We start from the raw sequence: 14,682 nt of genomic DNA on the forward strand, positions 1-14,682 counted from the left end.
GCCCATCTTTCTCTCTCTCCGTCCAATTCTTTTGGATACCAGGTCATGTTGGTATTTATGGGAATGAGCTGGCCAACAGAGCAGCAAAGTCTGTTCTGGATCTATCATCCCAGTACCCATTCCATACATGTTCTATGGTCCAGTTATCAAATCCAGACTGTACATCAGATGGCAGGCAACCTGGAATGAGCAACACAGTAACAAGCTTTTTCAAATCAAACTTTATCTAGGTCTTTGGCCCTCTTGCTTCTGTAAGGATTGAAGAGAGGAGGTTGTTTTGGCAAGTTATGCATTGGTCACAGTTTTTTAACCCACCACTTCCTTTTATCTGTGTGTGGTCTATGTGGTACTCAGATCACAATCCTCTTCATTTTATCATCATGCCATTGTTACAACCTAGAACGATGACACCATTTTAAAGATATTTTAAGGCAGGTTTGCCCTTGACATTGGCCCATGTTATAGGGGATTCTGCCCATCTCACTCATGTTTTTACATTTTTAAGAGCCATTGGTCTTTTACTCTTAATTTAAGATTTTTTATTGGACTATATAGTGTTTTAACACAATTTATTTTACACATTTCAATTTTTCTTTTGAACTGAACCCAGGACTGGAATGGCCAACTTCAGGTGACTTGACAGCAAGGATGTACTTCTTGCTTCAGTCTTCCTGGCAGTTCCTAATTTTACATATTTTACTTTTTCCCTTAATTGCCCTATACCTATGCTGTACCACATCTTGTCTGGCACAGATAACCTTGTAGCTTTGTGCCACATTAACATTGAATACCAACCTACCTACCTAGGTTATGAAAATGAAATTTCAAAATTAAGAAAAAAAAAGTATTATTTTATGAAAATCATATTAGTTTGAATCTGTCTGACTAATGTAAACTCAGAGACACTTTTTTAATGAAAATACTTCATTAAAAATTGCGATTTGTGTGTGTGAAAACACATTTGTAATTTTTACTAAAGCTTACTAAATTTCATGAAGATGCACTAAGTAAGTTCAACATTATCATCAATATTAATTCTTCAGTGGATTGACCTCTTATCTTAGGGTTAATGTCATTGTTATGTGTCCAGTTGCATTTGTAAGTGGTCTAGTGTATTTAACTAACAAGTACACACTATTATGTATTTTCTGTACATGTAAGATTTTGGCTATATTGTTCAGTAATTTGTATGTTAGATATGAACAGTCTCCTCAAATTTAATTTAACTTGATTATGTATGTATTTCTGAAATATTTAAGAATTTGTTTCAAAATTCTTTTTTAATTATCTACTGAAGTATATAATGAATGATAAATGCTTGGGTGTAGGACTGGAGGATTACAAGCATGATGATCATCATAAGATAACTGAGGCTCCACACAGTCAAATCATGGAAGGTTAGTTTCTCTGGAGTTGGGTGTTTTTATAAAGTAGAAACACTTGATAAAATAAAATTGTAGCTTTTAAGGTATTATATGTTTTGTATGAGTATTTATTTAGTTTTTTATCAGATATATCCAATTACTGTATGTCAGGTTATTAACTTGTATGTTATTACAGTGTAAATTTTTTCTCAGTTACATTAAACTGTACCTCCCTCCTACAGATAGATGATTTCATTAAATGAGAACAATTGTGAATAAAACTGGAAACTACCAAAAAAATATGAGTTTAAAGATTTCACTTTTGTGAAAAACATTTACAGGTTTTTTTCTTTATTGAGCTAGCCCTTTTTTATTTTCTTGAAATTATCTGTTAAATGTTCTTGGGATTTTATTTTAATACATGTAATTTGATATGCAAACTAAAAGTAACAAATTAATATAGTCAAATTACAAAAAAAAACATTGTGGAAAAAAAAAAAAAGGCATTTGTTGGATTTTCATGTCTGGTTTGCTTGGATAAGAAAACCAAATTTTTAGTCTGGATTTCTGTGTATTTCAAAAGGTTGCTCCTCCCCCCCCCCCATCCCAAGAGATTTGGTCACAGTATATTACTTGTTATTTGATGAAGAAATGCTCTGGGCAATTTATCACAATAAGCAAAATAAGACCCTTCAGCCAACTAAGTTTTAAAATGAAGAAGAGGGGAAAATGTTAAAATTGAGAAGAAAAAACAAACAAACAAAGAAATGGAAAATAAAGAGTGGGAACAACAAATAGAATAAAGATATTTTATACATTAATTATTGGGTTTTACTACATGAACTGTGCTTCTGTTTTTGTTGTCAACCAGTCAGACATCATGAAAAAATAGGGAAGAATTTTATAAACCTTGATTACACTTACTTGAGTAATATTTTCTCTTGCTTACATGTTGAGTAATATTGTAATTAATTATTAATAATATTTACTCATACTTCTTTGGACTAATTAATCATGTAAGTGAATACACAAAAATTATAAATGCATATTGTTTACCTTTATTGTAGGTGTATTTCTCCATATCCTTGCTGATACCTTGGGCAGTGTAGGTGTAATTGTATCAGCTGTTCTGATGAATCAGTTTGGTTGGATGATTGCTGATCCTATTTGTTCTATGTTTATATCCACATTAATTGGTTTTAGGTAAGCAAAGTTCTTTATCAAAATGAAGTAGTGAAATGATTTTCTTTTTTCACTTAACCCTTTTGAGATTGGTCAATGGTGAAAGGCCATTTCATCACATCTGTTGACTTGCACTTGAAATGTTATTGAACTGGTATGTTATTAAGTTTGGTATCAGGCTGTAGATTATAATTGAAATTTTTATATAAACATTATTTAATTTTTAATTTAAAAGTAAATATTGATTAACAACTCATCTAAATGTCAATTTTTGTGTATCACATGAATGTTGAACGTAACAGTGGTTCAAATTAGATATTTGTGATGTCAAAACAAAGTCTATAGTTTTTGTAAGAATTAGGAACTTGAATTACCAATATTGGCAAACTAGAATATAAAATAATCTTTTCTATTTGCTGAGTTATCACTATATTTAGTGAATTTGGAAACCTTTCTTTATATCCATTGGCATCTATATATGACATGTGAATAACCTTTTGAAAGCTCACAATGTTCCTTTAGTGATATTTCTCAGCCATTTTTGAATATAACAGCAACATCTCTTTCTTTCAAGACAAATCTTCATGCTTCATCCAATATTACTGAATATACAGTATTATGTGTATTGTTTGATTCCCAATAAATAAGAAGCCCAGTAAACAAACTTTTGGAAATACAAAAGCTGTATATCTTCAGGGATAAATGTTTTTGTATTGTCTGTGTGCATAAGTACGGACATTGTAGGAGTCACTGTGTCAGTTAATTTGATGAGCCATAAAACTGGAACAACCAAATTCTGAAAACAATTAAGTTATTATTTTCTTTTGATTTATCTTACTTAGTATCATCAATTTATTTCAAACTGCCACTTTGTAAAGTTAAGATTTCCAACTATATTTTACTGATTTAAATGCAGTTGAAAAGAATGTATTTATTTATAATTTCTCTATGTTTCATTAACATACCATCTTTTGATCTATACTCAGTCACCATGTATTTATTGTGTTACATTGTACAAATTAAATAGAAAGACAGTCATGAGCACTATAGTAATAATTTTATTACAATAGATTCAGTTCCTATTTAGCATAATTTTAACACTTAAACCACAAGTTATTTCATTAAAACTTTCCATTTTACATTGTCATATAGAAAAGAACCAATAAAAATTCTTAAGATTTTTATCTACATTTTTGCTAATTTGATTTGTTGGCTAAACATTTTTTTGAATATTTTTTTTCAAATTTTATTAGTTTAATGTGAAGGAGTATGGTTCTTATTAGTTTGATTTCATTAAACTATTTTCACATTAAATCTGTTTCAGTGTTTTACCCCTTTTGAAAAATTCTGTTTGTGTCCTAATGCAAAGAACTCCCTTTGAGTTGGATAAAGTTCTTCCATCATGTTATCAGAGGGTAAGTAATATTTCAAAAGTACATTTAGCTTAGAAATTTAATTCCCTAAAAACATGAGTAAGTCTGAACAGAAGCTATGTAATCACTAATTCATCATTTAGGTTTGTATTTTCTTTGAATTACTTCACATTTTGTTTTAAAGGAACACCTCAGTTTTATCTATTAACTAAATAAGTGGCATTTTTCAATGACTACATCCTAAATTGACATCTTCATGTTGTGACATAGAAGTAACTAATGTCTGATTAAAGTGATGTTGTGGCACAGTTGTATGCTCATATGTGAATTATGTTTTTCGCATAATAAGGTTTCATGTGTGATTTAAAAGTTTTTACAGATCAGAAACAAAAACACATCACTGAATTAGCAAGCTCATGCAGTGGAATGTGAAATAAGCCTAAATATGTTATTACATTATCTCTCTTATTAGGGGTAGTAAAAGTGCATGCCACAAAGTCTGCTAAAAGATGCATTGCAAAGTTATTTAATAAAATTTAAAATTTTATTGGATAGTCAGCATGGGAAAAATGCTTTTTCTATTATTTTTACTGTTTATGTAGATGATGGTACAGATGTAGTTTTATATATCTGGATTTTCAGAAATCATTTGACAAGCTGTAACCTGAAGGCTTTTGAAAAAATTATCTCTGTCGGCATGAGAGATAAGTTAAATTGGGTAGAAGAAAGTAGAGGCATGTTACAAATGGAGTGCTATCAGATTGAATTAATTTCATGAGTGAAGTATCTCAGGGCTCAGTCTTAGGACCTCTGCTCTTTTTTATTTGGATCAATGACAAAGGTGAAGGAATGGTCAATAAATTACTTCGATATATTGAAAGTATCAAGATTTTACATGTTGTTGGCTATGAAAAGAATGGTGCTGCTTCAGAAAAGGATTTGAATTATTTGGTGACTTGGAAAGATGAATAACTGATGGTTTTTAATTATAATAAATGCAAGGTAACATGTGGGATATCATAGTTTTAGTTATTGGTATATTTTTGATGAGTATAACCTCAACAGTATTATGGAAGGAAGGATTTTGCTATTCTAGTTGATCAGTCTCATAAGCCATCCAAACAATGTGCTGTTGCTAGTAGCATGGCAATAGTATTTTAAGTTATATGTATAAAAATAATGAATACAAGTCTAAAGAGGTCATAATTTCATATTTTAGATCATTAAAGTTAGGCCACACTTGGTGTACCATATTCCATGTTGAGAGCTTAACTTAAGAGGAACACTGAACTTTTAGATAGGATTCATAGAAGGACAGGTTAAGATCTTTGAAATTGCTTTCTCCTGAAAAAAGAAGTTTTCATTTTTATTTATATATTTGTTGTACTTATTGGAGAGAATGGTATGAATTAGAAGTACAAATATAAATTTTAACAGGGTAGAAAACATCTTCAGATAAGATAGCTTTATTTTTGTAACAGGGTATTTGGCTTTTGGAATGATTTGTTCATAATTGGGATGTGCAGTTAATTTAAGGGAAGGCTCGATAAATGTTCAAATGGTAAAGACTAGCTTTGAGTGTGAATATTTTAAAGTAACTTAATGGATCAGACATGTCTATTATATAAGTTTTTATTTCAAAAGGAAAGGTTTGAATAACTTCTCAATCTTCCTTTGTCTAGGAAACGTGATATTTGTTCATCCAGCTTGCAATTTTACATTTTTACATTATCCCTCTATTATACCCTGAGCTTAACCTAAATTACTTAATATAGCATTAATATTACCCAGACAAGGTCTAATTTTCATAGCCTTCAATCCTCTTGATTTACAGAGATAAAAATCAGAAAGTTTAAGCCTATTTGCCACTCTCTCCTATCACATTCTTTTTTTTGCAGATTACTAATAATTCTCTCTGTTTGCTATAATGTCATTTATCATCTATAGAAGGGCAATATTCCAATTTACTTTGATATAAAATGCAACCTTGTTCTTACTAGAGATTTTTATTTATTTTGTCTACTGATTTAATTACATCTGATGAATTTAGATCAAACAGCTATGGGAATTTGTGATGATGAGAAACCCACTTTATTTAAAGTTTTGATACCAGCCATCTTGAGAATACAGCAATGGGAATTATTTTAAGGCACTTGTACTTATGTTAGAAAACCAATTAAATTATCATAGTTATAGGATATAATTTGTTTTGTGTGTATAATATGTTCATAAATGCATATTTGAAATGAATAAATAAATAATTATTTTATGTACTTTTACTGTGTTACAAAAAAAAATAGGTGTATATTTTATCAGCAAGTTAGCATTCAAACTAAAGAAGTAACTTCGTTTTGTTTTTTTATATTTTTGTTGTTTGTTACAAAAGGAAATAAAACATAAAAATTAGAAACTTATTAGATTAGTTAATAACAGAAAAGAAAAATTTATTCACAAGATATACTTACAATTACCTTCTGCTTTACAACATTTAATACTATAACTTGAGATATACTTTCATTGTGTGAATAACAAGTTGTATCTTGGGATTGTTAGTTAAACATACTTCAAAGAGCAATAAAAGAATAGGATAAACAGATGTAAAATGTTACAAGTCTTTAGGTGTTTAAAATAAATAATAGCAATTTTGTTACAGCGTGCAGTTATCCTTTTGAGAAAAAAAAGATATTTTAATTATTTTTTACAGTGGTTATAAAGTCAGATTGACTGAGTCCATATAGCATTAGAATGAAAAAACAGCAGATAGAATATACAACTTCACTGAAAGAACGTTTATTATTCATTGAGAGGGTTTAAAGGTTATGCAGATGAAATCTGAAACTGTAAGATTAAAACAAAAAATTATTTTTAACCTTAACATGAAAATCATTTTGCACTCAAACAAAGCAGAGTCTAAGTCACATATTGACTCCATATATTCACAAACAAACATCTTCAGTGAAAATGCGTATTTGAAAATATCTGATTTTTGGTATACAAAAGACATAATACCTACTAAAAGCTTATCATATCTAATTAAGATAACCTTTAAATACTACATAATAGTATATATACTTTTATGGTTACCTAGTGGTTACAAGAAGGTTACAAGGTTCAGCAATTACGTAACCCATGTAGAGAGAGAATTAATGTGGTTTCTTTATGTCATGTGAAAATCTCACTTCTAAAAGCTGTAAATAGTGTTTTTTTTCATTATTCTGATATACAGTTAATTTATTATGTCTAAACTTAATTTCTGTATCTTCATATTTTGTGTTTGCTGACGTACAGGTTATGCAGTTGGAAGGAGTATACAGTGTGCAAGAACCACACTTTTGGACACTTTGTAGTGGCGTTTTTATTGGGACCTTGAAATTGGAAGTAGCTGCCAAAGCAGATGCTAAGTATATTCTTAGTCATACTCACAATATATTTACTCAGGTAAAAAGGAAATATTCTCTATTAGTTTGTCATATTTTTTATGTAAATATATTTTATAAAATTATCTTATTGTGAACAAACATATGATCTGTTAACCTCTTGTTACATACTAATAACCTCTCTTAGACTTAAATGGGGTATTCTCCTATGTACATATATGAAATGTCTTATAGTTTATTTCTGCTTCTTAAACAGATTATACAATTTTTGTAAGGCATTATGCTCAACTGATTTTCTTTAAACATTTATGCTTTTGTAAATATTTCACACCAACTGAAATGTATTTAAGGTTTTATGGAATAATTATCGTTTTTACAATATAGCTTTCAAGTTTTGTAAAACAATGAAGAAATTATGCCTTGTGATCTGGTTTGATACTAATATTTTATTTGTAGAACTTTAATGGTGTTGATATAAAATGAAACTTTGAGCACAATATTAAAAGGACTTTTACTAGTATGTAGTGCTTTTATGTAAAAATACATGACTAAGTTACTGCTTTAATTTGACTCTAGATTAGGGGTTCCCACACTTCCCATCACAAGGCACTCGGAACATTTCACATCATGACTGAGCCTAGCCTGTTCCAAATAACTCTTTAGCAATAGTGTACGTTTTAACCCTTTCATGCTAGTACTACTTTAAACACCTTTACTAACAAGTTATATGAAAGAAATTAACACTGTAACTTGTGTTATAATTTGACGTTTTATGTTATACAAGTTTTGAGTCCTTTATTTCAAAAGAAATCTGTGAAAAACAAAACTTCAGATGTGACATGACCCACAAACTATGAAAAAATTCAATTTTGGCACTTTCATTTTTCTTTAAGGTGATCTCCATCACATACACGTATATCTCAACAATACATTTCTTTACTTACCATATTGACACACACACACATTCCAAAGTTTTTTAGGTGAATACAGTGATGACTAGTTATAGATTTTGTCAAGCTCTGAAAAGTGCTACTCCCACCTTGTATACGTTTGTTAGAGTTTTATAACTTACATATAGAAGTTACATGCATATCTATACAGTCATTAGAAAATTAGTTTGAAATTAGCATGCAGTTTTTGCCATGGGATAGATGTAACTGTCTGCAGAATCATTGGCTGTTTGATCAACAGTAGCACTTATGGTTGTTTCTTACCTAAATATGTTATAGTTATAGATAAAGTTAAATTGTATTTAGATATCACTTTTATATCTTAGTTAATTACCTATAATTTAAATTCTGCAATGCATAACTGAAAGATTTAATTACAGATGCTTGTAGTAAGAGGGTTAACCTTATTTGTGTATTTGCAACAATTTCCCCTGACACTTTTTTATGGAACCCTGGGAGTCTACAGTCCTCAGTTTGGGAGTCCATGCTGTAGATAACTATTGATTATAACTAAGCCCATAAGCCCATTAGTCTTTCATAATATAAAAAGTATATTTCAGTTAGAACTTATAAAGAAAATATGGAGTAAGAAATATAAAAACATTCCCACATACTTTGCAAACAAACGTTTTCATTAAAAAATCAGCAGGTTTACACTGTTAGATAGCTACTACTAGGTAGAACTTTATCATAACAATTAAGCATGTTATGTTGTAACTTTCTATTATATTTTATACATTGAACTTCTTAACTAATTTATTGAAATCTTAAAAAGGAAAATTATTACTTAAATTTTTTTTTTGTTTCATTAATTTTATTCTGAAAACAGGTATAATTTTTAGACAAATATTTTGAATATGAAATAGTTATGTATATAAGTAATACTGTATCCCAAAAATAGTGTTTGTTTCACAGTTCTGTATTTTATAAAATATGTAGCTTGGAAATGGAACAAAGCTAATAAAAATATGATAAATTGGAGAAGCTGTAACTGTATTAAAATTGAACAAATACTTACAAATTTTATCATAAAAATGATGATAGTTTGCCAGATTATGTTTAAAGAGTAAATATGAATATATGCCACTGATTTATCTTACAACTTAATATACCTGTTTAGAAACATGTTTTTGTGATTAACACAGTCATTTAGAAAACATTTTTTTTATTTTTAAGTTTCTTTTTCTAAAAATATAGAACAAATTGGGGTTTGAGAAACCAAAGCGTGAAGTTATTTGTGTGTGTGTATATGTGTAAACATATAAACTTTTAATTAAGTAATACTAAATGTTAATTTCTTTATCAGTCTCTTAAATTGCTATAAATAGATTCATTGTTTTGCATCATGACAAATTTTCCCAAGCAATTCATACCCATCACACCAAACATGCTCACCCTTTCAGCCATGGGGGCATTATAATGTGACAGTCAATCCCACTACCTGTTGGTAAGAGTAGCCCAAGAGTTGACAGTGGGTGGTGATGACTAGCTGCCTTCCCTCTAGTCTTGCACTACTAAATCAGGGACAGCTAGTGCAGATAACCCTCGTGTAGCTTTGCACAAAATTAAAAACAAACCCGTGCAATCTTTGATAATGAATTCTGAATTTTATTTCCCCCTCCAATATCACAAATGCTACAAGATCATTGTATTTTCATGCACATTGGATAATGACTGCAGTGTTTAAAATTGTTTGTGTTTTGGGTCAAAACGTAAGTTGGATTATCTTAAAAGAGTATAAATTTGGAAAGGTTCATTAGCCTGTTTTGAACAAAAATAAAAGTTTTTGTAGTTCAGAAATTTTAAAGGTTAAAATTATTAAAGCTGTTATAGTTTGCTCTGTAAGGTGTAGTAATGGCAATTGTTTTTTTGCAGGTGGGAGTACGTCAACTTTATGTACAAATAGACTATGCGGCTATATGAGGACCAGTTTCCCACTTGTAATTTCAGTTGAATGCTAGTACTTCCAGGCTGTTTCTTGTCAACAAACAAAAAAAGACATTCCTTTGTTAAATCCTTATTTTTTGTAATCTTTGATCATTATTTTCTTCTGAATGGCATTAAGAGTCTTTGTTGAGAGATGTAATTTCTGTTATGAAAGATGTTTCCATGTTATACAATTAAGATTGGTAAAATTGTAAAGTATTTATAAGAAATGTTGTATTTTTAAAACTGTTCAGTTTAATTAAAAGAATGATAGTACTTGTCCACTTTAAAACAAGTTAAATATTTCAGTTACATTACAGAGAAAGTTTAAAATACATTTAGAAGAAAAAATGCTTTCTACTAGTACAGCTCTGTTATAGTTTATTTGCTATATAATTTTCTTTTAAAATAGATACCTATACAAGTATGTACTACTTACAAAGGCATCTAATGATGTTAACTTTTTGACTGAGATGGTCTATACTGAACTTTTAAATTTAATTATCTTAAGGGGGGCAACAACTAGTTTGTTTGAAATAATAAACTGGTTGTCAAATAAGAATTGGTGTGTGATAACTGTTATTAAGCAGTGAAATTTGTGTTGTGATTTTGATAATGTACCATTATTAGAATATACTTTTATTACCAATAATGGTAAAAGATAAATTTGAATGTGAAAATATTGAATAATTTGGTAACTTGTTTTTATTTGAAGAAATTAAAAGGGTACATTCTTGTGGACAAGTCTACACCTTGTGCAATTGATTTCTTTGGCTTTATAGAGTTGGCCAGTAATCTAATGAAAGCAAGTTTACTTTGTGAACACAAGAGAGCTTCTGTCTATGGTTAGGAGTAAATAGGTGTTAAAAAGGTATAGAAATAATTTTTAAACTCTGAAACAATTCTAAGTTGAGGAAAAGGAGAGAAAGCAAAGATACCAAAAATTGGGAAGGACAGTGAGAAGAAACAGGAAAATAATTAGAAAAATATAAAAAAAAATAAACTGTTTGTTAACTAATGAGTTTCTTTCACAAAAGCCATGTCACTACAGCACTGTTGTCAACTGGTCATCTAAGGTGAAGGGATAAATGCCTTGATAGAGGGTAGAGGAAAAATGTGACTTTCTTTTGTTGGAATAATATTTACCCCTTTAAAAGAGCAGACAGTTTTATAAAATGCTTATTATATGATATATACTTTTCATCTTACCTGAAGAATTGGATAGCAACTCACTTCAAATGAAATAAACCTTTGTTTCTGAGCAATTCTATTGTGAATATAAACATTTGTTGTTGTTTTTTTTAATCATGTTTTAAAGTATGAGTAGTTTGTATCATATAGAAAGTATAAATGTATGTCAATTTGTAAATTTGATATGTTGACATGTGAGGTAAATTGGAAATATCTTTGGTTAAGGATAAGTGTTTATATAGACACACACACACCATCCTTCATCTCTGTTGATTCCAGGTTTTTCCCCAATGACAATTGCTTCAGTGACTTTTCTTTCTTTGAAGTCTCTTGTCTATTTTAAAGATTTGATGTTGAAAGAGCAAGATTCACTCATTGATGGATGACTTAAGTGTGTTTTATTGTTTCCCATTTCATTAGGATATTAATATGCTCATTAGTGCAGGTTATGTTGGGATAAATATATTTTACTGACATACCTTCCTCTGTGATTGCAGGTGCCCAACCAAAACATTAGGGCTTAAGTTTTATTTTATTTGAAGTCAAAAGTGATACACTTATTCAAATACGTTGAAAATACTTCAGTTTGCACAACAACTTGGAACTGAGAAATACTTTTCTTTGTGACTAGTGATTTGGTTAATTCAAAAATATTTTTTATATTGCAAGTTGTGTTGATAAGAAAAATATGTATATAAAAAAGTCAGACATTAGTGTATTTAAATTTTAAAAGAAGTAAAAGAAAAGGCCATTTGAGATGAATATTTAGCTATTGAGTGTCATCAGTATTTTAACAATGACTGATCTGTACAAATCTAGATATATTTATGAGAGAAAACTAAGTAAACTTTGTTGCATGTTCTTAAGAAGGTCTTTTCCTTTATTAAGTTACTTTAACTTATTCAGTTCTATGTATTTTATCTAATAAATTCTTTTAGGATCTTTTACAGTTTTATTTTATTTTTCCCTAATTGGCATAAAATCAGAAGGTGCTGCACTATCAGAAGAGTATCAAAATATAAAAAGCTAACAACAGATATCAAAAATTATGACTAAATTAACCAATAATTAAGCACAGTTGATAGTTAAATTAAACTCTAACTGCTTTCAGCTGGAGTTATGCTGATCATTTTGACATCAACATACAATCCTGAACATATTTTTAGGTGTATAACCTTTATTAAGATATTCAGATATGAGGACTGGTTGGACTTCCTAAATCTTGAAAGAGGATACAGCTTTGACCCACTTGTGTATTTCTTTTTAAAGTTAAAGAATGGATGTTCAAAGTAGCTGCTGTATGGGACTATTTTGAACAGTCTTTTTCCTTTTAACTTCTGCTCAATAACATCCTTTGTTGGGAGTTATGCTGAACACTAAAATTTATTTGCATTTAAAAACTAATGGAGAAAACAACTTTTGCATATTACTACTGTCCCATTGTACTAGTAACATCATGTTGCATACCAGTACACTGAGATACCTTGACAAACACATTACATTTTGATCACTTAAGCTATTTTATTAAAATATAATGATGATATATTATGGTAAGCAACAAAAATAGGTCATGTGAGGCATTCATCTTTTATTTGACTGGTGCACCTTGGAAAATGCTCAAGTTCTTTCTGCAAACATTACAACTTTATTGTGTCTCATTTGCATCACCTAACTGGTTTGGTGCAAAGGATCCCTCATAAGGAAGCCCACCTAAAACTCATGTCACGTGTTGCAAGCTCAATTACATTAGATCACTTTTCCAGTATCATTTCTCTGATTATTGTTGTTTCTTACCTCAAACTGTCATCATTCATCATGATGTGAGATGCACTAAAAGGTCTAGGGATGCAAAATTTAGATACCATAAAGAAATTCATGTTTTTTATGAAACTAGTAATGGACAAGAATACAGGTCTTCAATAAGTTATTTAACACGTAAGCCACAATTAAGAGGTTTATATTTTCGTTACTAATGACGTGTTCAGGTAGAAGTTTGCAACAGTATCAAAACCTTGATATAAAGATAGCCACTTTAAACCTTTTCTACAAAACTACGCTGCGATTCCTCACAATAATATATTATTCATTTGTTCAATAAATGCTTAAAAAAGAAAAAAAACACTGAATATTAAAAAAATTAATGTTTCTGTACTATAAATAAGGATCTAAACATTTTCATTTTAACTGTTCAAAGTAATCCTGACTGATGGTACATTTAAATTTGAAAAAATAAACTTGTGTAGACTTCGTTATGAACCCAAAAGCACTGCTTTAAACATGTGTATTAGTGCTAAAATGAATTATCATTTAAACCATTCTTATTTTAATTTCAGATTAAAAATTAGACTTGTAAAGAAATGAATTAAAACAGCTTTAAAGATTAAATTTCTAAAAACATATGTGCACAGATAACACGTTCAACTTTTAAGAAAAGTTAAAAATATAATTCAAATGATATGGCATTCTGGAAGAAGGGGTATAATATTTCAATAAATACAACTGTTTATCTATCGGCCGACAGGTGCACGTGACGTGACGCAATGTTTTTTTTTTTTTTTTGTTCACCTTGATTGCAATGAATCAAAATTATACTGTTGATAGCAGTATTACCGTGTTTCTCCGAAAATAAGACAGGGCTTATATTAATTTTCACTCCAAAATATGACACTATGGCTTATTTTCGGGGGATGTCTTATTTTGATATATTAAAAAAATGAAGTTACAAAGTAAAACTATTAAACTAACCATTTAAAATAAACTATTATTAAACTAACTGATTAATACTTAAACAAACTAATTTACTAACTATTAAACTAATTAATAAATTATTTTTTTTTATTTCTTTCCTCTTCCTGCCACTCTTAACTAGGGCTTATTTTAAGGGTAGGGCTTATATTAAAACTATCCCCAAAAATCACACTAGGTCTTATTTTATGGGTAGGTCTTATTATCGGAGAAACACGATACAAAACTAGCCATAAAAATATAAGAAATAATGAGATATGTTTATATATTAAACTATTTTTATAAAAAATATAGTAAGTCATTAACAAATGACATTAGATTAATAAAAAAGGATACATTTCTCAAAATGTTGTATATTAATTAAAGAATCAAAAACTTGATATTATGACCAAAAATATGTTTTTGGTTTTTTTTATTGAATACATTTTATGAATCGTACTGCATTTTTTACTATTGTAACTGCAACTAAAATCAACTTGCGGATATTACTAAACAGGGGGTACCACTTTTGCATTTAGATCCATCACATTAGTTGTATCAAGGTTTTGGTTGTGGTGGATAAATTACAATCCTT

The 14,682-nt window shown here is 29.3% G+C and overlaps 1 protein-coding gene across 3 annotated transcripts in view; it reads left to right on the forward strand.

The window, feature by feature from the left end:
* LOC143223223 (zinc transporter 7-A-like) overlaps positions 1–12,307 on the forward strand; it is a 37,727-nt gene extending 25,420 nt beyond the window's left edge. For 2 of the 3 annotated variants that reach the window (XM_076450871.1, XM_076450870.1), the window contains exons 7-11: positions 1,329–1,397; positions 2,432–2,567; positions 3,871–3,961; positions 7,208–7,357; positions 10,122–12,307. In XM_076450871.1, the coding sequence (XP_076306986.1) occupies positions 1,329–1,397; positions 2,432–2,567; positions 3,871–3,961; positions 7,208–7,357; positions 10,122–10,169 (494 nt within the window). In that variant the 3' untranslated portion in view covers positions 10,170–12,307. The remainder of the gene's footprint in view (positions 1–1,328; positions 1,398–2,431; positions 2,568–3,870; positions 3,962–7,207; positions 7,358–10,121) is intronic. The other variant, XR_013012759.1, reaches the window with a different exon arrangement.
* Positions 12,308–14,682: the final 2,375 nt, after the last annotated feature.

The sequence above is a fragment of the Tachypleus tridentatus genome, chromosome 8 (assembly GCF_004210375.1).
Source record: "Tachypleus tridentatus isolate NWPU-2018 chromosome 8, ASM421037v1, whole genome shotgun sequence".
Taxonomy (NCBI): Eukaryota; Metazoa; Arthropoda; class Merostomata; order Xiphosura; family Limulidae; genus Tachypleus; species Tachypleus tridentatus.